This window comes from Boleophthalmus pectinirostris, unplaced genomic scaffold (assembly GCF_026225935.1).
Source record: "Boleophthalmus pectinirostris isolate CB_2022bp ecotype Guang Dong unplaced genomic scaffold, ASM2622593v1 HiC_scaffold_16, whole genome shotgun sequence".
NCBI lineage: Eukaryota > Metazoa > Chordata > Actinopteri > Gobiiformes > Gobiidae > Boleophthalmus > Boleophthalmus pectinirostris.
In genome coordinates this window covers 16,342,122-16,369,899 of record NW_026571095.1, presented here as the reverse complement: position 1 = coordinate 16,369,899, position 27,778 = coordinate 16,342,122, and the positions used below count along the sequence as shown (strand labels likewise).

Below are 27,778 nucleotides of genomic sequence, written 5' to 3'. Positions count from 1 at the left end.
TTCAAAGTAATTTTGAGTTATTAAAAACACCTGTAATGGAATAAATGTACGACAGAATACCAGACTATAGAGCATTCTCAATGGAGACAAATAGCGAGCGAAAAGTTACATAGTGCACCTTTAATTGAACTGTTCAATCTTGGTAGGTCAATAGATTAGATTTAAATTTCCAATAATAACTGGTTGAAGTTAGTTGGTTATGATCTTGGCTTTTGAGTAGAAAGAGAGGAACGTTAAAAAGTCAAAACGGGGCTGTGACTACAGTAGGCCTATATTGGAGTTGTGGTAGGCTAATATTAAATTTTTAACCAGAATTATGAAATAAACTTCTCTTCCAGAGTCTGAGCCACAGTTCAGCCTTCACTTGGAACCAGTGCTAAATTACCAAGCACGCCTTTCATCCCTGGATCCTTCCCCCATCATTACCCAGGCTGCCGCCACCTACTTTCCACGCTGCACCCGCCGCGGTCCACCACGCCCGTGCGCGACGTCAGTCACGCTGTGTTGCTGGTTAAGATGCCTTCATGAACCTGGGACAAGACAGTTACCGCGTCAAAAATCCCACAAATGCATTCAAATTTAGGTTTTTAATTGGTAATATGAAGAGGGATAGTTTGTATCAAGTGATTCCTTATATGTATCTATGCAAGTTTTACAAACATGTTTAGTTATATTGACAGAGACACCTGACAGTAGGTGTAAATATGTCTTCTCTAATGTGACGCTATCACATTATATTATATTTAATGACTGTGATCGATCATGGGATTGAGAGGTGAATTGTAAAACATACAAAAGTACACATATTTGTATTACAAGGATTATATTATTGAAACTATTAAGTACTGACTGGTATTATACATCAAGCACTAGAGAGTAGTAGCTTGTGGGCAGACCTTGAACGCCCCTTCAGTCCGGACTAGGGGGCGTAGGTTTGACCGGCTTTCAGGGCTCAGACACAATGAACCGTCAGTCTGTGAGGGGACGCGTGTTTGCCGGAGGACTTTAGATTAGTTGTTTTTTCTTTACGTTAAATAGCTAAAAAGTTGTGTTTTATCGTGTTTATTTTATTTTTTGTAACCTTGGTTGCGCTGTATGGCGATAACAAAGCTCGATTGGACGCGGTTCTTTCGTTGAGTTTGATGAAAACGAGGTCGAGCTAAGCCCCTCCTGTCGGATACTCGAGTATTTTAGCGATTAAAACAGGGAACCAGCAATGTCCTTTTCTGCTTCGTCTGATTACTTTGCCGCTGAGTGCTTGGTGTCGATATCTAGCGGGCCAGTACTGCACAGACCGACGCCGATGGCTCCCAGTGGCCAGGCCGCCGTGGTGGGCCCTCTCCCCGGGGACGAGGGGTCGAGCGAGGACAGGGAAGTGCGCGACACGCTTCGTCTGGAGGGGGCAAGCATGATGGCTGTAGCGGGCATTCTTACCGACCTACACGACAAGTTTCGCCCCATGTCGGCCTACTCTGAGAGTAGCAACTCCTCGTGTGGAGGCGAGAGTGGCTACACCACGTTGTCCGACCCGACCACCCCTACCATGACCCCCTCCGCCACCCCGGTTCCTGGACAGCAGCACCCTCCGCGGGGGGTGGGGATAGGAGGTGTAGGGGCCCCACGGTCCCCGGTCAAGCGCCATCAGTGCACTTATGAGGGATGCGACAGGGTTTACGGGAAGTCGTCCCACCTGAAGGCGCACATCCGGACCCACACAGGTAGCGTTTCTCATGAATTACCAAGTATCCCAGAGCCTACCCGGGCCAAGTCGCACGCAATCCTATTATTAACACGTTATGACAAATGGTCTGCGATGTGTCTCAGACAAACTCCATAATCTGTACAAAAAGTGCAAGACTCAAAAGTTCAGTAAAAAAAATAAGACGGGGAAGAGAGAACGCATTGAAAAGTAAAACAGAAACCACGCTGTTTTTCCACTTAAGGGTTTACTCGATCTCTCTGCATCTGAGTACTTTAGCATATTATTTGAGTTGTGAGTTTAAACGTTTTATCTGCCCTTGGCTACAGTTATTTAATGTAAGCCAACAAAGCAAAAACGATAAGTTAAGTTCCCTTCAGAAACACTGACAAAGAAGTAAACTAACAAAAGAACTGGGCAGGACTATAAACGCTGTGACGAAGGCTTCCTCTGCAGTGGATTTGCATATGAAATGAACGTAAGACGAAACCTTACGCTGAGAGGAGAGTTCAGTGTTGGACGAGCAGCCCATAATGTGCTCAGTTATCTCTTAATGTAATGGTCAACTGAGGTATGAACCTAGCAAGGGCCAACGGTATAGATACTACTGCTGTTTTAATAATGCGTAATGCGCAAAAGGCCATGTGCCCTAGCAGTTATTCCCTTGAACCACAACCGTGCTTCAATTAGTTTTTTTTTCTTAAAAAGATAATTAATTGATCGCACTTTTCAGTCTCAGAAAGTGTATGAATTCTGGTGTTCAGGGTCATTGAGCAGGCGCAAACGGATTAAGGGCAGGAAGCGGCTCTGATGGGATAGGAACGCCCACAGAACGAACAACGTGGCCTGGCGGTTTTGTGATCTTGAAAATGGCAGCTAGCATCCATCCTATTTTCCTACTTCGCCTTTTTATGTGTTCTGCGCAAAAAAAAAAAAAATCTTTATTTCTTTAAATCAATCTGCTCCTGTAAAGCCCATGTGTAACTGTACTGCACAGTACTATACTATAGATATTGTATCCTTTTTATTTACCTGCCTGTCTAAGTAAAAATAGACCTGAAATATTAAATATAAAGAACAATATGAAGAGGGAAATGCATGCTTGTAATTACATAGTACAGAATCCTGGGTTGTGGGTGGAGACGGGGGTAGGTGAAATTGTGACATTTTCTGAGCACTCAAGCCTCAAATGCAAGATTAGACAAACATGCATGACTTAATAATGAGGAACACTATGAGATACTATGGTAAAAAGCTAATAAAAGTATATTTTTCATAATATGGCTCCTTTTAAGTAATGACTTTTGTTTTTTTGGCTATAGGGGAAAGGCCCTTCCCGTGCACCTGGCCCGACTGTGAGAAGAAATTTGCTCGCTCAGATGAGCTTGCCCGCCACACACGCACTCACACCGGAGAGAAGCGCTTCCAGTGCCCACTCTGCGACAAGAGGTTCATGCGTAGTGACCACCTGATCAAGCATGCCCGCCGCCACCCCGACTTCCAACCCGCCATGCTGGGACGCAACAAGGGCCCAGCGCCTATGCACTAGGAGGGCCCACCAACTTCAATCAGACCAGTGCGTAGAGTTGGCCTTGTGCTATGGTGCAATAGAGTCGTGCACATATATTTACGTACACAGTGCTAATAGTTTGAAGGAAGCTCCTTCACTCCACACAGTCAGGTGACCACTGTAAGGGTTGTTATTGGATACAATTTAGTAAATGTATGAATTGTGCTTTTAGATACTCTTGACTTTGAGAAAGTTGAGGCTGTGTGCTGCACTTCAATTTCTCAGTATATAAGGAGGAATGTGTATTAAAATATAATGACAAGGAATACATTCCATCATTCAGTTATACATTTAAGAAATGTACTAAGGGACAGCATTGTTCATTTTAATGACAAATTGACAAAGTGAAATCTAAATGTAATTTTTTGTTTTTGTTTACATTGCTTATATTGGTTTGTCATGTATACAAACCAACACCTCAAATTTAACTTAATTGAATTTTAACCAAAAACACATTGTACCTCACCAATATTATATGGCCCACTTGTTCTCAAAACAACTTTTTGTTTGTTTCAGTAAATTGAAAACAAGAGTTGAGAGGGAATGATGATACATATTTTACTATAAACGCCAACTGTTTAGACAAAGTTTCGTAAACAAAACAAGGACAAAAATCAGTTTTTCTTTCACAGCCATTTTTTTTAGTTTTTGAGTTTATTTGTAGATGGATGTAGTTCCATCTACTTCCATTTATTTACCATACATAGCATATTTGTGATGATAGCTATTAGCTGGAGAGACGTGATTAGAGGCTTTTATTTTTAGCTTTTTTGTTTTATTTTTATGGCTTTGCAAGGTATGTATTCATTTTAGTGATTACACATTCCTTTATAACATATTGCATTTTTCTTATATTCTTAATTTAGTGCAGATATTACTTTTTGCCTGAAATGTTGATCAAATGTCACCGTAGAGGAGCTGTTTGCACACCAGTTTCAATTGGTCCAGACAGTTATCTGCTACTCACACATAATACTTGTAGTATTATGTCTGATACTGATGCAAATGTACATAAGCTTTAAGCTTTTAATGTAGAGGATTTGTAATGCTACTAGCAGCAGAATAATATGTGATGAATAATTGTAGTCCTTATATTAGGGGTGACCATATATGATAGGAGGGCTTTGCCTGTGAGTGTTGGCGTGTCTTTTCATTTGAATACTTAATAGCCAGTCTCAAGAGTACTGTGTATGTGATGTTGTATGGTCTTCTAAGTATTTCTGGAGAAAAATCCTGTTGCCTTCTGACCCAATGTAAGTCTTGCAGTGGGACACGGATCAGGATCAGGTGAATGCACCAGGTGTTTCTTTACATAGTTTGTTATTCAGCCCAAGAGTCTTATGTTTAGCCGTTGTCACTAGTTTAACTGCAGTGATCTTTTCAGAAAAAACACATGGAATATTATATAATCTAATTTGGGAAAAGGATCATGCACATGGCCTTTATATTTGACTGATGTGGGACTGTCCAACATTTCTGCAAACTGCAGTTTATGCAATTATAGGCAAAACCTGACCCTTTCTGTTACAAATGGGTCCAGATTAGTTTGTCCTTAGCTTTGTTTCTTAGAAATTAACAAGCAACTGTGACTTGGTTAATTTAACACTATCAGATTGTAGAAATGTTAGACACTCACAAATTAGCCAAAACCATACATTTTAGTTTTCCTAAATAGTCAGAATGAATCACTGCAACCATCCAAAGTGAGTTTATAGAAAAAGGCCAGAAACAAATAACAAGTTTTTTTTTTTTTTTTTTTAATACCATGTCCACACTGATAGTCCTACACATGGACACATACACTTCTCAGTGAACACTTTCAGGAAACTCGTAAGCCTTAACCTTTATCATATCTACTTTGCACCAACTCTACAGATGAATCAAGATGTATGGTATATATGCCCTCTCAGGGCAACTCTCATTATGCAATATGGCACTTTTTAACTTACAGGTTTAATAGGCTAAATTGTGTAATAGCTTGCACTGTGACTCTGCTACTTTGAGCAAGCACTGTGGAACTGTGTTAATAACCAATGGTTTGAAAACTGCCTTTCATCCAAGTGCTTTACATAGCTTAAGAGGAGTCATTTTACTTTCGGTAGTCTTGCGTACTTATCTTTGCCATCTCGTTGATTTGTTTACATTTCTGATTATGGATGTCTTCCTCAAACCACTTTCATTTCAGTCCACTCTTTAGAGCCAGGGTCTGGTTGAACAATTCTATGTTTCTTTTTCAGCAGTTCATTGTGTTGCTGCTGGCAGTAACTTGTGAACTCACGGACTGTTCCACATCAAAATGCATTTCCTCTTTTTATATTTAGACAGAAATATATTTGTTGAAATGGACTGATCTTCCATATCTCACCGCTATAAACTTGCAACAATAACATACCTCAGTCATTCATGTTTTATCATCTGTACAAATCCATCCAACCTTTGCTCCTGAAGTCCAGGAAACCATGTAATCTTGGATTTCAGTTCACAACTGTCTGTTGATGTAATGTTTTTTATATGCAATTTCACTACTTCTTTGTAGCAACATTGTCCCTTCAAGCCGCTTGCATTGGTGTCGGGACAAGATTACTGGAAAATGGCATCAGCAGCCACTACAGCAGGGCCTATTTAGCATATTCACCATAGACAAGAGCTCAGTCCAAATCTGTTCATATCACTCAGTGTGGATGATCCCACATAAAGTTTGCTGCACTGCCTCGCTAAGAGACACCACCACACTAAATCCGATATGCACACTGTACAGAAGCAAATGTTTTTAAATTGATGTCTAATTTTAAATTGTGATTCCTCTGATCAAAGCTTTAGTTAAAGTGAATACGAAGAGGACTGGAACTAAATTGCTGCAACAAGCTGTTTTTGATATTTATATTCTCAGGTGTCTTAAAAAAAAAAAAAAATGAAGCGTTGGAGTTTCAACATTTCCAATGCAACACCGAAGTACAAGCATGTTTTATCTTTTGTTTTTCTGATTTAATTTATTACAGAAATATCATTGTGTGGTTTAATTATTCTTTTCATAACTCCTTTTGTGAGATGGAACATGACTAATATTCGTTCCGTTTTTGCTTGACATGAAATACTAGTGCTTTTGTAAATAAACTCCTACAAATAAATGTAGTTTCTCTGGTTTCTTGTTATTTGCGTAAAACCAAACTTTACTTTTTGCACAACATTCATTTATAGCTCGATTCAAATGCTTGAATTTGAGTCTAGTGCTGCTAATATTCATAACAGAAAATAAGGGCATGGGTCTGTATTGCTTTCAAATCAACTTAAGTTTAATTGAAATAACTGTAAGTCAAGCAATCAATAAAAATAAGTTGAATATTGTAATGGGGGTCACATATTCTGGGAGGGAGGCCACACATTACAACTACCCCTGCCTGGACCAGTGCTAAACAGCCGTAATTTCCCCTCTGCCACATTCACCTAGGAACACAAGTCATAACTAATGATCAACCCGGACAGTGTCTACAGTGGCACCCCGGTAAACCTCAAACTTCAACATGTTAGCTAGATGTTTACATTTGTTCTGACCCATGGTTCAGACGTGTACATTTACCTCATATTGACAGGCTTGTGGACGTTGTTTCATACTGTAGCATATTATTTGTAAAAAATGACTGAAACGGTCCCGGCTGAAAACTGGATCCTTCTGCATCCCGTGGTGAGTGCACTCAGCCCCGCCATGTTCCGCTCTTGTACTTTCCCTAGTAATAAAGTGTTTCTTTTGTTACAGTTTCGTGAAATGAAAAGCCTTGGAGTCGAGGATAGCGCTCAGGTACATGCAGCCTTCCTCGCTTACATGGACCTGACTGAGGGTAAGCCAAGCCAATTAGATTTGCATTAGTTTAATAAATAATACTGCTGTTTGTTATTTTGTGAGCCGTGTAATAAAGCAGTTTCAGATGGACGACGATGCATGTACACTTCATGAACACCTTCAAATCTGAATGTGTGTTAATTGCACGCGATATTTTTATTCTGACAATTCACCACTAGATGTCACTATTGCATAAATTACGGTAATTGTTCTTTGTTTTGTAGTTCGACATTGGAAAGAAGTGTCCTGTCTCAAGTGCCCAGAACTGCAGTTGGTTTTACTGGAAGCGACAGAGAAAGAAGGAGGACCTACTCATACTGTACTTCCTCTGCCTGTCCATCAATCCATCACACACAAAAGGTGAGGGATGGCAAAGTTTTTTAGTTTAAAAAAAAAAAAAGTATATATATTTGCCTTTGTGGGTTTTTGTGGCAGGGCATGAATTTACAACACTTTTTTGTCAGTTGTTATCTTTTAATATTTACAGCCCCACTATTTTTGTTCTTTGTAGTATACGCTGTGTGCTGGATAGAGGATTTCCTATGCTGCTTTGTGCGGTCGCATCAGACTCTACTCTTGTGTACCAGAAGATCTCTGATGGTCTTGTGACACCTGAGCCCCCCATGGGCCCCTTCCAGGATGTGGGACGGCGGCAGAACAGAAAGAGAAGGCACCACCCCCAATAAGTAGGTGGAGCATTGGAGGCCAAACTAGAAATTAGTTCATTATTTTAAAGACTCAACTATAACACATGCAATATTATCCTAAAACAATGGCTTTTTATTATTTGATAAAAAGTAATTATCTGAGATTCTATGCCTCTGTTCACACACTTATATAGCTTGGGTGCCATTGCAGGATAGACATACTGAATACAGCATTTTCACTTACTGTCAAATATCAGTACTTTCTTATTTTGTGTATTGTTAACTTATTGTTCACTACAGTAAAGCTTTGTGTGAAAAGTTACCTTATAAGACATTCTGGGCCTATTTCATCAATTTAATGGGGCCACCAGGATATCAGCTGGACCGATGTTTATTACAGAGCAACTACGTAACATATCTGCTCTTTGCGTTTAAAAACACTTTAATAATAATATTGCATAAGCCTTACACTGTGACTCGTTTTGTGTACTCTCAAAGCCTTTTGAAATGCATTACTCATTTACGCCTGAAGCATTGACAGAGATGTGGTTCCTAATCTCCTTCCATGTTCTCCTCCCCAACAACCTCCAGCCTCACCTCATTCACTCACACATGGATAATATTCATACTCCTATATTCTGCCTATACCCTGTGTATATGTATATGTGTATGTGTGTGTTTTTATATATATACATACATACATATTATATATGTTTATATAAAAGACGGGTGAATGGACATGTCAGTTGAATTAAAAACTTGCTTCCACAACTTGAATTGAAATAAAAAAAAATATTTATTTTTCTACAAAAATGCATCATTGTATGAATGAAGGCCGTGACTATAGTGTATACAGTCAGTGAAGTTGCAGTTTTTCTGTGATGTGGTGTTGGTGGCGGCTAATGGGAGTTCAGATATGACGATAATACTTCAGCCCTGAGACTTTTTGAGATCTCAACTTCATAACACAAATTCTAATAGATAAACACAGTGATCGGGCTAACCAAAAGTAGAAACAAAATATATATTGTTGGAATATAAATCTCCAGAGGCACCCAGAAAATAATTCAGCACAATGTGAATTATTGTATTTCCTCTTGGGTGTCAAATACTGGAGCCTATTCACTGCTGACCGCTTGGAGCTTCTATCCAGGACTTAAGTTTGTCTTCCACAGGAATGGCTTTATGGGGGAGGTAAATCTGTTAATATCCTCAAACTGGATTTAGAGTAGATCTCTGGGCTGCTGTTTGTAGTTTGTAGTTGGTGCGTACATGAGCTGAGTGGTCACAACAAAACCAGGACCAAATGTGTGACTGTCGGTGCAGTCCCTTTTATGGCTGAAGTCTCTGTGCTATGTCAGATCATCCTCTTCTGAGCAGTAGTCTCTTCCCTGAAACAACATGTAACATCATTAACTGTGCTTGTAAATAAAAGGTGCACTGTGAAACTTTAGTTGTTTTCTCCACCTGCTTGTGTCCATGGAGATGTTATTACTTTGCCTGGAATGTTCCACTGTACAGTACATTATTAAACTTGCATGTTGTGCTGCAAATGAGGCAGTTTTGTTTTATTTTTAGTGAGACAATTATTTAAGTTTATGATATTTTGTTAATATAAATATTGTTTAAAAGCACTAAAGAATGTCAAAAAGTAATACATTGTAATACAGTCATTTTTACCAAGGTGGATCACATGACTCGAGTTTGTTGAGAGCGGTAACAGTTGCATTATGAGCAGAAAGTACCTTCACAGCAAAGAGAGAAGCAATATTCTGCACTTGGTCTACACGCAAATGGTAAATACGATCATGTGTAATGTACATGACATTGCTTTGCGAATACTGTATTGGATATACGCGTGATGAGTGACACTGTTTTAGTTTTCATGATGTCCAAGTGTTGAGCATCTAATGGTATAGAAAAATAATAATATAATAAAAGACATTCAAAGACCTCAGTATGAGACAAATTATCCACCAGAAAAGTTACTTAGTGCACCTTTATGATACATGTTAAGTACAAGTGTAATAAACTATCACTTTTACCTTTGCTATCTTTTCATCCAGCATCCTGAAGAACTCCTGCTGGCTCTCAGACGAGTGGATGCTCCTGAGACCACATTATACACACACATACTGAGTCTCATGTACTAACACTTGACTAATACACAAATATAATATTAATGTTTAACACTGACAGGATCTTGCCATCCCCATTGGGTTCGGTCTGATCCAGCTGTTGACCTGCTCCAAGCAGAGCACTCTTTTCCTGTATAATCATAATGTGTTTTCATTATAATGCAAAAAGAATAGCAGCTTTTGTATTTTTTTAAATAAAAGAATCAAGTCAAATGCCTTTTATATATATATATATATATATATATATATATATATATATATATATATATATATATATATATAAATATATAAATAATGTCCCACCGTGCTGTCCTGGCTGTCGCCTCCTCCTCCTTCTTCTCCACTGATGTACTTTACTTTTTCCACTGCTTTCATCTTGTACTCATCTGTGACAAAGCGACACATCATGTTATTGAAATGTAGGTGCAGTCATGCTCTCACCTCAGATCAGGAGTGTCTGATAATCATCCTCCATCTTCAAGGTTTTATGTGCTTCATTTTACATGCCACACTCATTTAAAGCCTGTTGTATTTTAATTAGTCACTATGTGCAAAGTTCTATTTACCAATAAGACAAACTATTAACTGAGCATGAATTATTTAATATTAGATGAAGCACATTCAGCTCAAAGGGGTAATGTATTTTGATTAAAAGACAGAAATATCATTTATATAGTAAGAAATCAATAATGATGGGACATATAATATACATTGCCTGCCCTTTCACTGAATCACTTTAGACCTAGGATGACATCTTAAACACAGTACACAGAGAGCTTAATTACTTGAGTGCTGACTGACCAGAGAGGAGGTCCCCGTTGCTCTGGGCTTTGCTGTTCTCCTCCTCTCCGTTGGGTACCGCAGACACCTGTTTGGCCGACGTGCAGCCCATCTCCTGGTCTGTCTCCTCAGCCCTGAGCCTCACACATAGTAAATCTGAAGACAGTGAGAGGGAGAGCGTCTTATAAACTGGAGAAACATGTGTTGTCTACAACAATAGACAGGAGGAATACTTTCATGTTGGCCTACGACATGAACTAATGTAGGCTTATTCACTTCATATTCCAGCAATAATTGTTTAACAGGAGTCCTCAGGAGTGAGGATTTGAATATAAGAGCTTCAAGATGAAGATGAATCTGATATTTACAAGCCTATATTGATGCTCCCAGTATGTATTTCACTGAGTGCATATGGAGCAGGACCATCGACCGGGGGTCTATCATTCTGTGAGTCATTTAAACGGGCGCATTTAGCAGAGGCTTGACTGGCCTCTATAATTCAGGATTGACAGATTTATACCAGGTTTGTTTCACACCAACATGCTTGTGTGTGTGAACTGTTGAGGTGGTTTACTGAACTTGGTGTAAAGCGTTCTGCTTTTGGTAATTCGCTAGGTTGAGGCTGAGAACCCCTGGGCTTGCTCTAGGTGGGCTCAGCACCTGGAGAAATGCACATTAAATATGGCGCAGTCGGAAATATGATGTAAAAGCGCTGTAGTTAGTTAGAAAGGACCATAACGACAGGGCCTTCTACGGGCTGCTCTTGGGGAACCCCAGTCAGATCGGTGCCAGCTGCTTGACAACAATGAGGCCTTTCAATCTGTCGGATGGTGCTGCTGTGCCAAGCGCCGGTGCTTTCTTTCGAGGTGGGGCTTTCTGTGAAATATTAGCCCACGTACAACTAGTCCAACGCCTCGTGTGTCCCGCAGTAACAGTGCCCTATGATCTGTGTGCATGTGTGTGGTACAGAAGCGCTCTGCGTCCTGGAGGAGAGGGTGATTGATCCGGGACACTAGTATCTGCCGGTGAGGTGGTTCTGACATAATCATCACATAACCAAGCACAATGCTTTGAAAAGGCCAACAATATCCACCAAAAATCACCCGTGCTTAGCATTTTATCCAAATAATACAACAGCGTAGGATGTCCTGTGCTGAGCTAGGCAAAAATACTGAATACAATAATAAACACTGTATTTTCTCCCCCCTGCAAAAGCCATCAAACCGATCTAGGGAAGACGAAACAACAGTTAACAGTAAATGCAGGCTAAATTTACCTTTGAGTTTCGTCCATGGCCCAGGCGCATTGTCCTGGTTTAGCGCAGAGATGCTCGGATGGAGCCGATAAGCCGCAGCTCTCCTCTCCTCCTCTCAGCGGTGATGCCGACCGTCTGTCTGCTGTCTGCTGCACGGACACAGGGAGCAGAGCCCTGTGACTCCGGAGACGCACCACCTACGATTACGAATTAACATAACATAAAAAAAACCCCAAGCATGTTACAGTGTCGTTTCTAATAAACCTTACTTGCTTTTTCTCTTCTTCTTTACTTCTTGATATTGATGAAAATGCTGCAATAGTTTGTTGCAACACGGGAGAATTTTGACGGCCCACCACAGACTTCCGCTCAGCACACTCCTACAACAAAGTTGCCTGACCTGAACTTTTTAATTCCTGTGTAACTTATTTGTCACAGCCTAGGCCCGATAGGAGTTTTAATCAAAGAGTAACTGTGCAAGAGAGATGATTTTATTGACGATGTTGGCCCGAGTGGCTGACGGGCTGCCGCTGGCCGCGTCTATTCAAGATGAAGAACAGGTAACACATGAATCTCAACAGTGTTACAGCTCTGCAAAGCAGTCACCGGGACAATTCATTGTCAAAATTGGCTGTCTCACACTGATTTTAATAAGATTTGGGTGGTAGTGGTCGCCCATCTCGATGTTGAGCTAGGCTTGATTAGAACTACCTTAGCTGGAGGACTTCACCTGTGGTGCATGTTTTGGGTTGATGGGGGAACAGTGCCCCGAGTAAAACCACCCAGACTTGAGGAAACTTGAGCAAACTACGCACACGAAACGCAGGGGCGGCTTTGGAGTCGAATCCAGAACCCTCTTGCTTTGAGGGGAATGGCCTAATAGTTAATAATGTAATAGCTAAACAGGGGGTGGTATTTTACAAATTAATGTGTAACATTGTATAGTGACCACCATACTGCACATTTGTACTGCGTGTGTAGTCACCCAGAATAAATTATATTTTCTTTGAAGTCTTCAGAACAATTTTGAAGACGGTTCACTTAACCAGTAGTCTATACGTTGTCTGCCCTGGACCCCAGTATAACAGGTTTGTTGTCATTGCTCAGTACGAGAGAGACCTCCAGCAGTACCAGACTCAGGCCAAACAGCTTTTCCGCAGACTGAATGCTCAGAGTCCAGACCGGTGCACTCTGGAGGCTGGAAACCTAAACTTTCAGTAAGATCTAATACTTACATCTAAATTCATGTTTGTATACAATCAAGAATCCTAATTCATGTGACATTTTGTCAGTTATTTAATTGCAGAGGGTGTGTGTTATCTGTGCCTTTGCGAGCCTTCCTTCCCAAAAAAGGTAGCTTTCGGATACCTCGATGACCTCCACAATGAGTTCTTTGACCAGTATGGAAGGAGGGTGAGCACAGTCACTAGACCCTACACTTTCATTGAGTTTGGTAAGGTCACATGTATTACTTGTTACATTTACTTAAAAAGCCTCTTTCTAGTGATTCAACTCTTGTTTTAGACAATTACATCCAAAAGGCAAAGAAGATGTATGTTGATAGCAGGGCAAGGAGAAACCTGGGCAGCATCAACACAGAGTTGCACGATGTCCAGAGAATAATGGTTGCCAATATTGAAGAAGTTCTGCAACGTGGGGAAGCCCTTTCTGGTATGTTGAATATGATTGCTTTTTAAGTACCTAACTCAAATACAGAGAGAAAATGCATGTGCTCTTTTTAGCTTTAGATACAAAGGCCACCAATTTGTCATCATTAGCAAAGAAGTATCAGAGTGATGCCAAGTATCTCAACACTCGCTCAACTTATGCAAAACTGGCTGCTGTGGCAGTGGTCGTCCTGACACTCATCATCTATGTACGCTTCTGGTGGCTCTGATATGAACTCAATCAGGGACTTAAACACTGAGTTTTATAAATTAGCCATTTAAATGTATCTTCTCAATGGACCACTAATGCTCAGAATTTACCTGGAGTTATGTTACATTAAACTGAGCCATTTTTCTTGGCGGTAACTTGTGACACGCAAAGCTGGAATGTTGTTTACTTACTGTGGGTGTTTAACATATTGAATGGGTGGGAGAAGTAACATGCAGGGAAATGTTTACAGTAGATTAAATCTTTATCAAATAAAAGTTACTTTCCAACAGTTTCTGTGTGTGTTAAGACTAGACTCTGTACCAAAGTGCAGTCTCATTGTTCGCACAAGTCCACATTCAGAGCAAACACTGCGCTCCACCCCAGGAAGTCCTCCTGCCTAAGTCTCCCAAAGATTCAAAGGTTCAAATCAATGGCTCTTGTGTTTCTCACTCAGTAGTGGTGTGAAAGAGGGATCTTGCAGGATCAGTTGTGATTTTCATTATTTTGAAGATCCAGACACAAGCCATTCTGAAGCCTTCCCACAGCTGTTGTAATGCTTGAGAGGAATATGTATAGTTAATCCAATAGCGTCACACAAGATTTTATTTCTTGTGAACAAAATGCTTGTAGTTGAGATAGTAAGTCCTCAAAAGCACAATAAAATTACTTCCTTTTTCTTCAACGTGGGTGCAGGATTATGCAACAAGGTCAAAATCATCCCTCTGTAAAAAATAAAAAATAAAATCAATTGTTTTTACAAGCATTTTTTCAGAATCTCAAAATTATCAACTCAAGCTGTACCTCATCATTATAATTCATGACATGCTGCTTGATCTTTGACGAATCCACCCAAGTTACAAAATCTTCCATGTTCCTGTCAAATACAAGATACATGTATACAGACAAGAACAAATTTAGTTTTTAGTTTTTAACAAAGTATTTTTTCAAATGTTGTACCTTGTAACAAGAAAAGCTGGATCTGTAACTATTTCTGGGCCAACACGCACATCTGAAACTGATTTAAGGACGCTATTTAAAAAAAATAAAATAAAAATACGAATTACATCACCCACATAGCACTACACAAATAAAAAATTCAGTGGGAGATGCAGTGAAGGATACGTCCTTGTTCGATAAATGTGATGGCGGTTTTTAAGTTTTGAGCCATGCGAAGATTGAGCATGATACTTGGAAGTCTCCTCCTGAATTTAATAAATGACATACAAGGTTTACATATTTTTTTTTCCTTTTTAAGAGATCATAAATGTTTAAAAATCCAATACTACCTGCAAAATGAGGAAGCTGTGACCTTCTCAGTGAGGGCCAAGTTCTGTTTGGTGGGAATCAAGCCAATGTTGTATCTAAAATAAACAAATGCCATGTTTATTAGGTGATCACTCTATGCTGATAGTTTAAAGGGCCTATATTATGCCATTTTCTGATTTATGTTATAATGAATCCTCATCAAAAAAAAACCTGGAGCTTTAATTTATACATATTTAATATACAAGTCCTGCATATTTAGGCTTTTTTCTCTTATCTCAAACAGAAACACTCCTTGTGATGTAATGTGGTAATAAAATGCTCCACTGAGTTTTCCACTAAAATCATTTGGATGATTTCAGGTTTGGAATTGCCGATCTCTACTGAACAAAAGCTTAAAGGTAACTGTTAAATTGAAAAATACTGCTTCCTAACATCTCCGGGACTGGGTATGTTTTTGGGTAGGTAAGTATTACAACGTGGGTTAAAACTCTTAAAAGAATCTATTTTGTGGAACATGGGGCTTTTAATAATCCACTCACAGTTTCTCCAACAGTCTGTGTGTGCTCTGAGCTCTGAAACCGTCCTTCTCATCCAAGTCGCGGATCTTCTGAGTCAGATCTCTGATGTTACGACTGAGCTTGTTGTACCTGAATTGTTAAAATAATTTATATAATTATTGGGTTTCACACGGGTTTGCTATATAGGAAGTACGTTTGTAACTTAAAACATTAGCATCTGTTAACTATAAACCAGGCCAAACGCGGGTTTTCTATTTCAAATTTTGATACCATAAAAGTTTATCTAAATGTAAGAAAGACAGTCTCACTTCATGTAGTCCTCGCGCTTCTCAATACGGAATCTTCGCAGCACTTTCACTTCATGGATGTTGTTGTCCACCTCCCAGTTTATAAAATCTACCTTCTTCAGAAGCTTCTGCTCATGAAATTTTAATTTGCGGACCATTTTGCCAGGTTAAATGCTTCTGTGCGCCTGTTACTCGCTGAAATACAAACAGGAAAAGATCAAAAGAAAACGGAACCACGTGGAAATTTCTCCTTCAGGTTCAATTTAAGAATATTCAACTGCAGCGCCACCCAGTGAATGACAACGTTTTGTGTGGGAGCTTAGCCAAATGTCAATGTTTTTAAAAAGTAAAGCAGCGTGAGATGTTGGACACAAACCGCTTGAATGAAACGTTTAAGTGTATAGAAAACAAGAACAGGCTCAGTGCACAGCACTGGCGGACCTTTCAAATATGACATTATGTTTGAGGACTTAAACTGTCCAGGTGTGAGAGGACATGTCCAGCAGGTGTCACCCCACATCTGGGGTGCGGATGGAGCAGAGTGCCTTTACACAGTAGGACTGTGGATCCAGGAGTTGACACTTCAGCGCCACTCTGAGCGCATACACGACGGAAAACTCTACGATTCGTCGCGCGTTTGGTGTCATTGCTACATTCACGGTTTTACTGTAAGTTTTTTTTTTTTAATCAACTGGTACATTTATCTGTGTTGTGTTTTTTATTTTTTATTTTTGAAAGATTGAAAGAGGCAAAAGGCAAAAAAAACATGTTAAAAATTCTGTCACTCATACGGGACATTAAGTCAGGGCTGTCCTTGTAAAGCCATGTCCTGGTGATTATATTGTGTTAAATATTTGTTTTCTTGTTAACAATTTTTAAAACAAACATTGGTGTGTCGCATGAAAGGTGCACGCAGTAATAGAAGTGATGAAGCCCTATGTATCAGTGGCCACATTCCTGACTGGTAGTCTATATAACTTGTTCTTGGTATTTGTATGTGTACTTGTTTAAGGTTTAGAGATGCCCCAATCATGCATTTCCTTCCATGGAGTTGAGAGACCAACCCAGAAGATGTCAAGAAAATGCGAAAATGTCAAGAAGATGAATGTAGCCTATAATGTAAAGAATGAAACCCCACATATATATATATATATATATATATATATATATATATATATATATATATATATATATATATATATATATATATATATATATATATATATATATATATATATATATATATATGTATATATACATGTGTGTGTGTGTTTCACAAACACACACACACACACACACACATACATACATACATACATACATACATACATACATACATACATAAACATCAGTTTGTGACTGTCTTGCTCCAGTCCAGTTGTCCAGTCCAGTGATTTTAATGTTTTAGGCGTAAAAGACGTACACATGTTGGTATAAATAGCCTAGCTAAGGTTCATGGAGCAAAACCTCTTTTCCACGTACTCTGGGCATAACAAGGGAGGGATTGTGATGCCCTGCTCCCTTGTGCAAATAAAAACTCCTGCTTTACTGTGTCAGTTGGTTTGACATCGTCTTGCAGCCAGAGCCGCACTTAAAGTTAGAGCCTGGTTCCACTGCACACCGTATTTCGCCCTAAAAGCGCAAAAACTGCAACTTTTGGATACGTAATCTTTGGAATTCATCAAAAGTGAATGAGGGTGGCCACACCGCTCGCTAGACTCGCTTATGGAGCAGCAGGTCCTGCGCGCGTAGATTTGAGAAAATTGGATCCAATCTATTTTTGACGTTCTACGCGAGCGTAGGCGCATATCCTCATCAAAGTATCTAGAGAGCATACATCTATTTTTGTATTTGTGCATTTACCATTTACCATACCTCTTACCATATAAGACTGTTGTCGGCGTTTGGTGAACTTTGAACGGACATCTTCAGCCCATAAAAAGTGTGAGTTACCGTGTAACTCCTATATATATATATATATATATATATATATATATATATATATATATATATATATATATATATATATATATATATATATATATATATATATATATATATATATATATATAATATGCTGAAAAGGGCAATTCCTAAAAAATAAGGCCAGAGGCTCTTCTTCCTAGGTAAACTAAAAGCTTTTATACCAAACAGATTCTTTAAAACTTTTATTGCTGTGCTATTAAAAGTGTCCTAACAAGTACAGTCACAACCAAAGAGAAGAGAACTCTTCACAGAGTGGTCCACTCGGTCGGCAGGACAGTAGGTGTGGAGCTGATGGTTACCATGGCATCAAATGCACTACATCTCGCCACAGCACAAATTTCTTTCCACAAGCAGTGATCACTTTATGCTGCAGCAGGCACTTTATATTTATTTATTTACATACTTATCTCTGACTAAAAGGTGTTGTAGTTGTGTCTTTTATTTGTGTTCGTATTCTGTAGTTTGTTTTTTTAATGTTTTAATTTGTCTGTTTGAATTAATTTTTTATCCCATTTTTATATGTAGGTGTATTCCTTAGTGCCAGTCCAGCCCCTAAATTGATCTTTTTGTTTTGCATCTACAGGTTTGCTCCTTTGCGCCCCCTAAAGCGCCCTCTGCCATGGAGCTTTCCTCGCCTAACTCCATGAAGCTAAAATACATCTCACTGGGAGTACTGGTGCTGCAAACCTCCTCCCTGGTCCTCACTATGCGCTTCTCCCGAACACTCAAAGAGGAGGGCCCCAGATACCTGCCATCTTCAGCTGTGGTGTCCGCCGAAGTTCTCAAAATCTCTGTGTGCACACTCATTGTCTTTGTGCAAAACAGTAAGTTTGCCTTTGTGAGTACAGGAAAGGTTTCATTTAAGAAGCTTAAGCTTAAGAGTAAGAATAAGAATTCTTAACACTTGTATGGCACTTTTCTTGACGCTTCACACTGTTCAAACAGACAAAATACAAATTAAAAAAAGAAAAAAAAATATGAAAATGAGATGCAGTGTTTTGAAAGCAGTTTTGAACATTTGACTTTTCAGGGATGTTTTTTTTTGAAGATGAGGAGTGTGGATGAATCTAATAATATAATAATAATAGAAATATTACCTCTTAATGCATGAATGGTTATCCCATTATATAATACAAAAGGTATAGGAAAAAATGCAATATCATAACATTTTATTTTGTCCCAATTTGCCCTATGATGGGACCTTACACAAACTGTGTATGCAAATATTTTAATCTTCCAACTCCCTTCTTAGCCTGTCCCAGAGCAATACTTTAAATACAGCACAAACAAGTTAGACTAGACTGGTTGTGGTAACTGGTTTGTATAGAATAGGAAGAATGTTAATAGAGTACGAGCCTATTGCAGTTTGTTACTCTGATAAGAAATAACTTTATCTTTATTACTGAGTTGTGCCTTCATTTTCATATTGCTCTAGAATATAGTCTTATGTTACATGGCGCTGTGTTCTGCTGTAGAGGCCATCATGCAAAGCAAACACGGAATTAAAATTAATTGCTATCATTAGCATAGTGTTATATAGTTATCTGGTAGTCACATTCACACGCACTTGTTTATGGGGACATTATCTTGACTTACAATCACCTCCTGTAACTGATCCCTAATTATTACTTAATTATATAATTCTATAATTAGCCTAAACCCAAACCTTACCTTTCAACCCATAACATGACTTGTTGTTGATCTAATATTAAGGACAGGATAAAAATGTAATCCATGGGGACCCCATAATGGAGACAGGCTGCCATGAAATCCCCACAAGCACAAGGTAATAAATTCATATTTTCCTTGGGTACTATTCCTCCAAATCAAGTAATAATTCAAGTCATTCAGTCAAATGCATTTTAACCCATAACTTAAAGTGCATATGACAGATTTTAATGATTCTTTAAACTTCACTTAAGTTGATGAGATAATAACTACTGTAAATATAAATTATAGTTTTACACTAAATAAAGAAACAATTTGCAAAGAAAAGTTTAAAAATATGTTGAAAATTACTGGAAGTGGTGGTTCTAAAACAGTGATAACATAGTAGTAGTTTGAAATTGCAGACATTCTGAAAACAAATCAGATTTGATAAACTATATAAAAGTAATGAAAAGTGGCCATTTTTCTTTCATGTATTGTACAGAGTGTTAAACCAAGTTAAGCTTTAGTGTTATACTCAGACTAGGTGCATCAGACCATTCCACACATTGACAGGACAGGAGCTGTACCTCAAATGCCTGTATATTTGCTCACTGGATGGTCTTCCCTGACAGATTTGAGTGTACGAGCACTGAACCAACATCTGAAGGAGGAGATTGTGAACAAATCAGCAGACACACTGAAATTGGCTGTTCCTGCTGCGATCTACACACTGCAGAACAATCTTCTTTATGTGGCTCTGTCTAACCTGGATGCAGCCACCTATCAGGTTACTCTCAAATATGCCGCCTCTCTTTCCACTTTTACAACATTCAACTCAAATCATATAAGTTAGTCATTCTCCATTTCCATTACTCCTACATTGGTATATCTGTAATGTGAACATCGGAACAGTGAATTACAAAACCAAGGGACTTCTCTATTGTTTTAGAAACCTTAACCAAGCTTTATATCTTCTACCATTGAGGATTTGCCTATAGTAAATATGCTATTCCTGTCTACTGTCCAGTAAACTTCAGGCCCACAGCTACAGAGTCAACTCAGAACCTCAAATGGAAATTAAAGCCAAATTTACAAGTCAATAATTAAACTATAAATAAGTTTTATTAATTAAAGTGCATTATGTAACTTTTTCTGGTGAAGCATTCATCACATGCCTGTCTCCATGGAGCTGCTATTGGTTTGCCTTCACATTAAACTTTTGATGCATTTTCTCTGTATCATAAACAGGTCACATACCAGTTAAAGATCCTCACCACAGCGCTCTTCTCCGTCTCAATGTTGGGAAAGAAGTTGGGTTTCTACCAGTGGCTGTCACTGCTTATCCTAATGACTGGAGTCACTTTGGTACAGGTACAGGTGTGCCCAGGTGTTCTGTGGTAATTATCTGACTCTTGAACTCTGCCCTTTGGTGTGCTTGACCCTGCAGTGGCCCACAGAGTCTACGGGGGACTCAGAACAGAAGGTGCTGTCTGCCAGTTCACGGTTTGTGGGGCTGATGGCTGTGCTAATGGCCTGCATATCCAGTGGATTTGCAGGAGTTTACTTTGAGAAGATCCTCAAAGAGACCAAACAGAGCATCTGGCTTAGAAACATACAACTGGGTAAGTGGAAATGACAAAGTTAAAATAATGTTAGCTCAGTATGATGTTTCAGTCATACATTAAAAAGTATTTTTTTAAAGGTAAAGGTCTAAATAAATGTGTCTGACTATCCAAAGCATATGTGTGAGAACCATAGATTGGACATAGCTAACCCACTAGCTGCTGTGTTCCAAATAGATAGTGTGTATGGGGGCGATTCTGGCTCCATCGATATTGGTTCCAGTTCACTTAGTATTCAAAAAAATGTCGCCCCACTCTCCATAACTGCTGCCGTCAACTGCTGCTGTCAATATTTGTATTAACACACTCTACTAGTGCATAATCCTGGTGTTTTTATTCCACTATTTTCTCCTTAAATAAATTGCTTTTCCTAATATAGAACTGGCTCCAAATTCGCTCCTAGCCACTAGCCTCTGTGAGCTTCATTTAACTAGAGAAGAATGCTATGGGTGAAGTCACACTCCATTATTCCACTTCTTTATACAGTCTATTGTGTGAGCAAAATAATCTAAGATGAATGTAACAATGATTATTCATCCATGGCTATTTGTAATGGTTAGCCTTGTGATCAAGCCTTAGGGATATGCTGACGTGACCAGGCCCTGTACCCAGATGTTCCCGAGGGTTGTAAGCCATTTTTGCTCTTGATTTTTGAGGGTAAATGATTAAGGAAATATTTTGGTGAATCCAGCAACTGAAATTAAAATGAAAACTAATAGGTAGGATCAGGTATCTATTTTGTCCCAACTCTTGGTCACAACACCAAAAACTTTCTATGACTACTGATTTCAAATTAAGGCCTAGGTGTAATGTTGCATATGGTTGTAGTCCTTAGAGTCAAGACTTGTAGTCATTTTTCAGCATGTATATTGTACTATTGCACTGCATATTTTTGGTCATACTGGAGGGTATGGCCATAAATCCATCATATTAAATTTCAAAACAGCATGATGAAAAAGATGAATAAAAATGTATAAACCAGTAACAGCAGAGGAAATATTAAATGCCTGGAAACAAAGTAACAGAATCTCTTTATCAGTAGCTTGTCACAGCACATTTTATCCTAACTTCAAATTTCACTGTGCACTTATATAAAGGTCATAATGTACTTGGTCTTGTGTTATAAAGTTACATTTCTCCTTTATCACCCCATTTTATCCCAAACCTCTTATTTCGGTTTTACATTTGGATTTTTGCACAGACACCTGTCAGGTCTTACAAGCTCAAGCTCTATTGAAATTCAACGCTAATTCAACGCTCCTTCACTACTCTCTCATCATTGTTCATCTTCAGAATTGAGGTCATCTTGTTTTACGATATGTGACAAAAGCTCTGCAGGGGTCAGGGGTCATAAGATGACAGTGGGATGTCTTTATACTGCGCTGTGCTCCTTGTCATTAAGAACAGGAGAGAGTGCTATAGTGAAAGGAGAAGACTTTAGGACAGGGGCGTGGGAACAGGGAGTGGGGGTTTGTGCATGGGATGTTTTCATCAGTGAAAGTGGACAGTAGTTTTAGGTGACACATGGCATCCTCTAGTGGTTATAAATTGTAACACGTCCAACAAATCTTTTATCTATTACTGTGACTCACACATGTATTTTGCTATTCATTTTGTTTGAAAATTTTAGGCTAAAATTATTTTTACTTAAAATATGTGCTGTCTTTTAATCCACACCAAATTACGACTAATTGTGAGATTGCACTTGTAAAAAGTACAAAAATTAGATGAACTGTTTCCCCTCTTCTTCAGGTTTCTTTAGCTTTCTCCTGGGCTTTGTAGGGATGCTGGTAGTTGATGGAGGGAGTGTGAGAAGGGCTGGCATGTTTCAGGGCTACAGCGTCGTCACCTGTGTGGTCGTGATGTTACAGGTGAGATTACACGACTTTCAAGTGTCTCTAACAGGGGTTTCAGATGGCAGAAACCAACTCCTGTTTGTGGCTGCAAGAAATTGAGACAATATAACAGCAACAGCTAGCCTTAACTTGGGCACAGGTGCATGCCTGTAAATATAAACCATTATTCACCTATTAGTGCATCAAGTTAGGCATTTAAAGTAGGCTATACATTTACAATAGAAATAGGCATGTGATGAAGCAAATGTAAGATAATATGTATAAGTATTTTGGGGAGGTTCTTGGAAGAAGGACAAGAGCTGCTGTTAGCTCATGAGCTGTAAAATTATTTAATTTAACTCTGTCCCATTTGTACTTGCAGGCTTTTGGGGGCTTGGTTGTAGCAGTGGTCATCAAATATGCAGACAACATCCTGAAAGGTTTTGCAACTTCTGTGTCTATCATTGTGTCAACCCTAATTTCATACTTCATACTAGCGGACTTCAATCCAACAATGTAATTATGGACGTTATGTAACAAAATGGCTTACAAACTGCTGTAATAAGATTTTCTTTTCTTGTCTGTTTTTCAGTGTATTCTTCACTGGGACAGTGCTGGTCATTGCATCCACATTTCTCTACAGTTATGAGGTCAAAATACCTTCGACTAGTGCAATTACAGTATGACAGAAAGTATGAAGTTGCAAATGTGCAACAAACATAGCCTATTGTTACAACTGTTGAGTTGCTGTTTCACAAGGGATATGGGTAAATTTTTTTTTTTTATTATTATTGCAATTAAAATTGTGTTAACTTTATTTTTCACTGGAAGTCTTTAAACTATGTGTTAGTTACTTAGGTTCCTGTCAATACACAACAATTTTGGAAATAGTGAAAAGAATATGTAATATTCTATAATTGTCAAATTCACAACATGTGGATGTATGTACTATACGTACAGAATTTATATATGATGTGTTCTTGTAATTCTATTTATTTATACAAGAAAAATCAACCTGCATTTGAACTGTATGATCAGTGGATATAAGAGGGTAATCTATTTATTTTGTATTATTTAAGGGCTTTTATTTTACATATTTTATGTCATTAAGGGAATTACTTTACCTGTGTCTGCCTGTGCCTATGATATGGGATCAGACAGGATGACAGTTTTAACCTTTTTGCTCACAGTGTGAGTATTTGAATCGTACGTTCTTCTTTTTAAATGCAAAAGAGATGAATAAATTAAAGACCTTTAATAATCAATCTATGAGCTGTGAGCTTTCATGTGGCATCAAAGTGATACTAAACACAAGCACACACACACGAGGCACACCCTTATAAAAAATGTTCTGTTACAGTCGCTGCACATTTGGGGAAAGCAACTCGGTCTCTATAGCAACAGATGCTTGGATGAGCCACAGTGACATGAGCAGACACCCTGAATTCACAAACCCGTTTCTCACCATAGTAGAAGTAGCCATCTTTATTCAGCACTTACTCCCATGAAATGAACACAAAATGTTTTCTTCTTGACAACACAATAATTGTTGCATAGTTGTGGATGTGAGATGTGTGTTTTGGGCTGAGGGTGCAGTCATGGGACAAGAGAGGACAGATGGTGAAGGTGCAGCGTGGACCTGTGGAGAGGCGCAGATGGACTGTGAGTCACTGAGGAGACACTGGCCACAACATAACATACTGTGTAATGCCTAGGGTCTGTGCAAAAAAATAAAAAATACGTTGTAACATAGGTTTTTAGTTTGCAAAATATTGATGTACCTCTGGACATTCATAGACATTTTAGTTGCTAATTACAAAGTGATGATGTAGCTTACAATCTTGCTTTCATGTGGGTCACAAACCCAGATATTAGCCCTTAAGAACACTTTTAATTATAAATTAATGAAATGCTTGAAACATTTGATCTCTGTATATTGAATGCATAATCTAAGCATTTCACTTACTGAATATATTACTACTTTTCTCAGAAGTTAGTTTCTCTACAGTGGTTGCTCATTCACAAAATAATATAGTAAAGGTCTGTATTAAAAGAATTACTATTATGTAGTTCCAAGCAAACATTTGAATTCCCTTTGGATCCCCTGAGTGTAAAAAATGGATGGTCTGCCCTGTTCTAACTGTAATCAAAGCCTGGTTTGAAAATGTTGTATGGCACATGTCCAAGTCATTTACACTGCACTTATCAAAGGCGTATTGACCACATTTATTTACTAGCCAAAAGAGAAGTGAGTTTAAAACAAGTTGCTGAATTCTTTTGGTATTTTAGCAAAAGTCCTGGGAAACTGTGGCAGGTTTAGTTTTCTATTATGCCATGTGGATGTTCTTCATACAATCAGATGGAAGCATGAGTTAAATCTTTACCTAAAATCTGTATAATACTGTTTTCTGTCTTATACATAGTGAACATAACTGAGTGACTGAAGGCCTTGGTTGGCGCTGATGAGGTTTTACAGCCTGCAATCAAAATGTCTCCAGGTAACAACTTAAACAAAACAAATGCTTTTCTGCTGCTCCTCACGAGCAGCCTCTGCCCGTTCATGCAATTAGATCTACATAAGGATGCAAGATGCAGTTCAGTCTGGGGACAATACCTCAGTGGTTCAGTAAAAAACATTGTATTTCTAAATGGCAATAGAGCTTTTAAAGCAGTCCACACTCTGTGAGTGACCTTTGACCTGAGTCAATTTACTAAAACGCACTCTTGTAAAATGTTCCAAGTAAATCTCTTGAAGCTTTGTTTATCTTAAACCATCTTAAACAGTCTCTTCACTTTCCCTGATCCATAGTTTCTTCTCACATCCTGCATTTCTGATAAAACAATCATTATTTCATGTGAGAGATGCTTTCACTGATTTTTGGAGGGATGACAACAAGTGGTGCACCCCTGCGGGGCCTCCACATGAGTACTTGAGCATCATTGGCATTGGGCCTGCCCAGTGCGTTCGGGGGAATGGGCTCCTGGTAGTTGAGTATATGTGGCTGTTCCTGATAGGGCCGTCCCACCAGCGAGGCTCGGCTGCCCAGAGGCATGTCAGGGTCCACCGCGATATCCACTCGCATCCGCCAGCGCACTGTCTGCAGCACGATTCTCTCCTGTAAATACACACTGGACATTACTATTATTTAATAAAGCCCTATTTCTTGTCCTATTTTTTGATTGGTGATTTTGTTGTTTTGTTTAACATTATAACATGATATATCTAACTTTACTTTTCATATAGACCTGTCTTTGTTCCACAGTCACATTGAAGGGCGTAGACGTAGAGTATAAGTTCTAAACCATGATGAATTTGAAGACCTTGCAGCTAATATGTATTTGCAGTAAAATGCAGGAGGTTAAATAATTTAACATTACACATGAAGTCAAAAGGTAAAAAAAAATACAATTCAAATTTAATGAACTGAAGCTTATTTACACTTTTCAAACTGCCTCAGTGCACAGAATATTTTACCTTTGTGATGGTGTTCATAGCCACGAGCCAGGTGATGAAGCTCTGGTCTCGGGTGATGTGGGTGAGCATGGGGGTGTTGCTGTTGCTGATGGGGACAGCCCATGTGACGCTGGGGTAGAAGTTGTCATTCATGCTGACTGTGAGGCGGGATGGTTTGGAGGTGGGACCTGTCAGTGTCACAGTCTCGGTGGTGTTTCCATACCAGGGATAACTAACGCCATCCGAATCACTGATGGCTTTGACCCGCCCCTCACGCAGCTCTGGCAGCTCCCAGCTTGACCTGCAGAGACAGATGATGAGCCCAGGCATTTGAATAGAGATGTGGTTTATGTAGCCATGGAAACAATAATAGAGCCTCTTGAGATACACTGAAAATCCCAGGTTGTTATAGAATAAAATGCAAATCCTTATGGGCCTACTGTATATTATTTCTGAATATGCAAAATTTCTAAAAATATAGCCTACTTATTTGTGCTTACAGCAGTTCCTTAAGGATAAGTAAATAGTTTTATTATTAATATTTAATATGATCAGATTTAATTGGGCCTGGCTCTCATAGGCCCATAGTCCTATTTGTGTGAAGGTGTTGAGGGGTCAGACTGTCTGGTGAACCACTTACATGCCAATGTCCCCATAAGTGTTGTAGAACTCCATCTGTGTACACGCCTGAATCCAGCCGACTACCCATGTTTCATTGCGGGGGACTGGAGGCATCACTACACCGGCTGAAGCTCTGAAATAGGGCGTCTTGTAGCGCAGCACGATGGGGGAGTTCTCCTCTATGACCGTAGGACACTGGTCGATAGAGGCTGACACTTCATACACCACGATGTTTTCCCGTCTGATGCGGGGCTTGCAGGCGATGCTCTGGAGGCAGCCCATTGCGCAGGCGAGCAAAACGAGCAGTACCACAGAAGAAGGCAGCAAAAGATTTCTGCACTGTATGGACATTAGTCCCTTAGTTTCACCAGTGTACTTGACAGAGTTTAAATCATCGCTACTGAGGGAGAGGTAGGACAAAAAGACGAACCACACAAGCACCTAGCATGATATGTGGGGGATGATCTTTGAGGGGAAGAGGTATCACAGCTCTCCGCAGCCTCCTCCCCCCGGTCTGCCTGCTCTGTGCCGCACTGCCCTTGGAGCTCGTCCCCACAAACTGAAAGTCGGCCTTTCAGCTGGTCGTCTGCCGCGCGTCCTCCTTCTCCGGTCCCAGTCTGCTCCACTCCTTGCCCCTTGATCCTGCTGCTGTGCTCCCGGCTCCGCGCCGCTGTCATGTCAGGCAGCGACAGGGCAGACAGGTGCGCTAGAGGAGCGGGTCAGATTGCCTTTTG

The 27,778-nt window shown here is 39.3% G+C and overlaps 7 protein-coding genes across 8 annotated transcripts; 4 read left to right on the top strand and 3 right to left on the bottom strand.

Annotated features, from left to right (window-relative positions):
* Nucleotides 1-957: 957 nt before the first annotated feature.
* Nucleotides 958-6,401, top strand: zgc:153115 (uncharacterized protein LOC768186 homolog). The gene is made up of 2 exons (XM_055152060.1): nt 958-1,718; nt 3,022-6,401. The coding sequence occupies exons 1-2, from the start codon at nt 1,217-1,219 to the stop codon at nt 3,246-3,248; spliced, it is 729 nt and encodes a 242-aa protein (XP_055008035.1). The 5' UTR covers nt 958-1,216; the 3' UTR covers nt 3,249-6,401.
* Nucleotides 6,402-6,718: 317 nt separating this feature from the next.
* Nucleotides 6,719-9,311, top strand: tsen15 (TSEN15 tRNA splicing endonuclease subunit). The gene is made up of 4 exons (XM_020939573.2): nt 6,719-6,951; nt 7,024-7,105; nt 7,332-7,467; nt 7,619-9,311. Exons 1-4 carry the CDS (start codon nt 6,904-6,906, stop codon nt 7,791-7,793), a joined length of 441 nt encoding a protein of 146 aa, XP_020795232.1. The 5' UTR covers nt 6,719-6,903; the 3' UTR covers nt 7,794-9,311.
* On the bottom strand, nt 9,006-12,333 carry zgc:55943 (uncharacterized protein LOC406337 homolog). Its single transcript, XM_020939570.2, has 7 exons — nt 12,197-12,333; nt 11,949-12,124; nt 10,694-10,828; nt 10,196-10,278; nt 9,952-10,022; nt 9,800-9,863; nt 9,006-9,145 (listed from the first exon to the last, which is right to left on the bottom strand). Exons 3-7 carry the CDS (start codon nt 10,782-10,784, stop codon nt 9,107-9,109), a joined length of 348 nt encoding a protein of 115 aa, XP_020795229.1. The 5' UTR covers nt 10,785-10,828; nt 11,949-12,124; nt 12,197-12,333; the 3' UTR covers nt 9,006-9,106.
* A 12-nt stretch (nt 12,334-12,345) lies between these two features.
* sec22ba (SEC22 homolog B, vesicle trafficking protein a) lies at nt 12,346-14,097 on the top strand. Its single transcript, XM_020939459.2, has 5 exons — nt 12,346-12,487; nt 13,035-13,144; nt 13,220-13,380; nt 13,452-13,598; nt 13,670-14,097. Exons 1-5 carry the CDS (start codon nt 12,413-12,415, stop codon nt 13,822-13,824), a joined length of 648 nt encoding a protein of 215 aa, XP_020795118.1. The 5' UTR covers nt 12,346-12,412; the 3' UTR covers nt 13,825-14,097.
* Nucleotides 14,049-16,034, bottom strand: imp3 (IMP U3 small nucleolar ribonucleoprotein 3). Its single transcript, XM_020939461.2, has 7 exons — nt 15,898-16,034; nt 15,611-15,718; nt 15,092-15,166; nt 14,928-15,007; nt 14,763-14,814; nt 14,607-14,679; nt 14,049-14,527 (listed from the first exon to the last, which is right to left on the bottom strand). The coding sequence occupies exons 1-7, from the start codon at nt 16,032-16,034 to the stop codon at nt 14,501-14,503; spliced, it is 552 nt and encodes a 183-aa protein (XP_020795120.1). The 3' UTR covers nt 14,049-14,500.
* Nucleotides 16,035-16,157: 123 nt separating this feature from the next.
* Nucleotides 16,158-24,196, top strand: slc35a3b (solute carrier family 35 member A3b). 2 transcript variants are annotated; one of them, XM_055151623.1, is made up of 9 exons: nt 16,408-16,544; nt 16,889-16,995; nt 18,446-18,686; nt 20,145-20,299; nt 20,761-20,883; nt 20,960-21,134; nt 22,887-23,005; nt 23,352-23,485; nt 23,562-24,196. In XM_055151623.1, the coding sequence occupies exons 2-9, from the start codon at nt 16,897-16,899 to the stop codon at nt 23,653-23,655; spliced, it is 1,140 nt and encodes a 379-aa protein (XP_055007598.1). In that variant the 5' UTR covers nt 16,408-16,544; nt 16,889-16,896; the 3' UTR covers nt 23,656-24,196. The 2 variants fall into 2 exon arrangements, with proteins under 2 accessions (XP_020795051.2, XP_055007598.1); XM_020939392.2 differs by lacking the exon at nt 16,889-16,995 and having other exon boundaries at nt 16,158-16,544.
* Nucleotides 24,197-25,815: 1,619 nt separating this feature from the next.
* On the bottom strand, nt 25,816-27,341 carry fam78ba (family with sequence similarity 78 member Ba). Its single transcript, XM_020939390.2, has 3 exons — nt 27,064-27,341; nt 26,445-26,724; nt 25,816-26,085 (listed from the first exon to the last, which is right to left on the bottom strand). The coding sequence occupies exons 1-3, from the start codon at nt 27,324-27,326 to the stop codon at nt 25,816-25,818; spliced, it is 813 nt and encodes a 270-aa protein (XP_020795049.1). The 5' UTR covers nt 27,327-27,341.
* Nucleotides 27,342-27,778: the final 437 nt, after the last annotated feature.

Coding starts and splice junctions, on each gene's coding strand:
- tsen15 (XM_020939573.2), top strand. CDS start 6,904: ATGACTGAAACGGTCCCGGCTGAAAACTGGATCCTTCTGCATCCCGTG. Junction 7,106..7,331: donor TTACATGGACCTGACTGAGG/GTAAGCCAAGCC, acceptor TTTGTTTTGTAG/TTCGACATTGGAAAGAAGTG. Junction 7,468..7,618: donor CAATCCATCACACACAAAAG/GTGAGGGATGGC, acceptor TGTTCTTTGTAG/TATACGCTGTGTGCTGGATA.
- fam78ba (XM_020939390.2), bottom strand. CDS start 27,326: ATGGGCTGCCTCCAGAGCATCGCCTGCAAGCCCCGCATCAGACGGGAA. Junction 26,725..27,063: donor ACTTATGGGGACATTGGCAT/GTAAGTGGTTCA, acceptor CTGTCTCTGCAG/GTCAAGCTGGGAGCTGCCAG. Junction 26,086..26,444: donor CTATGAACACCATCACAAAG/GTAAAATATTCT, acceptor GTGTATTTACAG/GAGAGAATCGTGCTGCAGAC.
- sec22ba (XM_020939459.2), top strand. CDS start 12,413: ATGATTTTATTGACGATGTTGGCCCGAGTGGCTGACGGGCTGCCGCTG. Junction 12,488..13,034: donor CTATTCAAGATGAAGAACAG/GTAACACATGAA, acceptor GTCATTGCTCAG/TACGAGAGAGACCTCCAGCA. Junction 13,599..13,669: donor ACGTGGGGAAGCCCTTTCTG/GTATGTTGAATA, acceptor TGCTCTTTTTAG/CTTTAGATACAAAGGCCACC.
- slc35a3b (XM_020939392.2), top strand. CDS start 16,335: ATGTTTGAGGACTTAAACTGTCCAGGTGTGAGAGGACATGTCCAGCAG. Junction 20,300..20,760: donor TGGATGCAGCCACCTATCAG/GTTACTCTCAAA, acceptor TATCATAAACAG/GTCACATACCAGTTAAAGAT. Junction 23,006..23,351: donor GTGTGGTCGTGATGTTACAG/GTGAGATTACAC, acceptor TTGTACTTGCAG/GCTTTTGGGGGCTTGGTTGT.
- imp3 (XM_020939461.2), bottom strand. CDS start 16,034: ATGGTCCGCAAATTAAAATTTCATGAGCAGAAGCTTCTGAAGAAGGTA. Junction 15,008..15,091: donor ACAGCTTCCTCATTTTGCAG/GTAGTATTGGAT, acceptor TATTAAATTCAG/GAGGAGACTTCCAAGTATCA. Junction 14,680..14,762: donor CCAGCTTTTCTTGTTACAAG/GTACAACATTTG, acceptor TGTATTTGACAG/GAACATGGAAGATTTTGTAA.
- zgc:55943 (XM_020939570.2), bottom strand. CDS start 10,784: ATGGGCTGCACGTCGGCCAAACAGGTGTCTGCGGTACCCAACGGAGAG. Junction 10,023..10,195: donor GCGACAGCCAGGACAGCACG/GTGGGACATTAT, acceptor ATGATTATACAG/GAAAAGAGTGCTCTGCTTGG. Junction 9,146..9,799: donor TGGATGAAAAGATAGCAAAG/GTAAAAGTGATA, acceptor ATGTTGTTTCAG/GGAAGAGACTACTGCTCAGA.
- zgc:153115 (XM_055152060.1), top strand. CDS start 1,217: ATGTCCTTTTCTGCTTCGTCTGATTACTTTGCCGCTGAGTGCTTGGTG. Junction 1,719..3,021: donor GCACATCCGGACCCACACAG/GTAGCGTTTCTC, acceptor TTTTGGCTATAG/GGGAAAGGCCCTTCCCGTGC.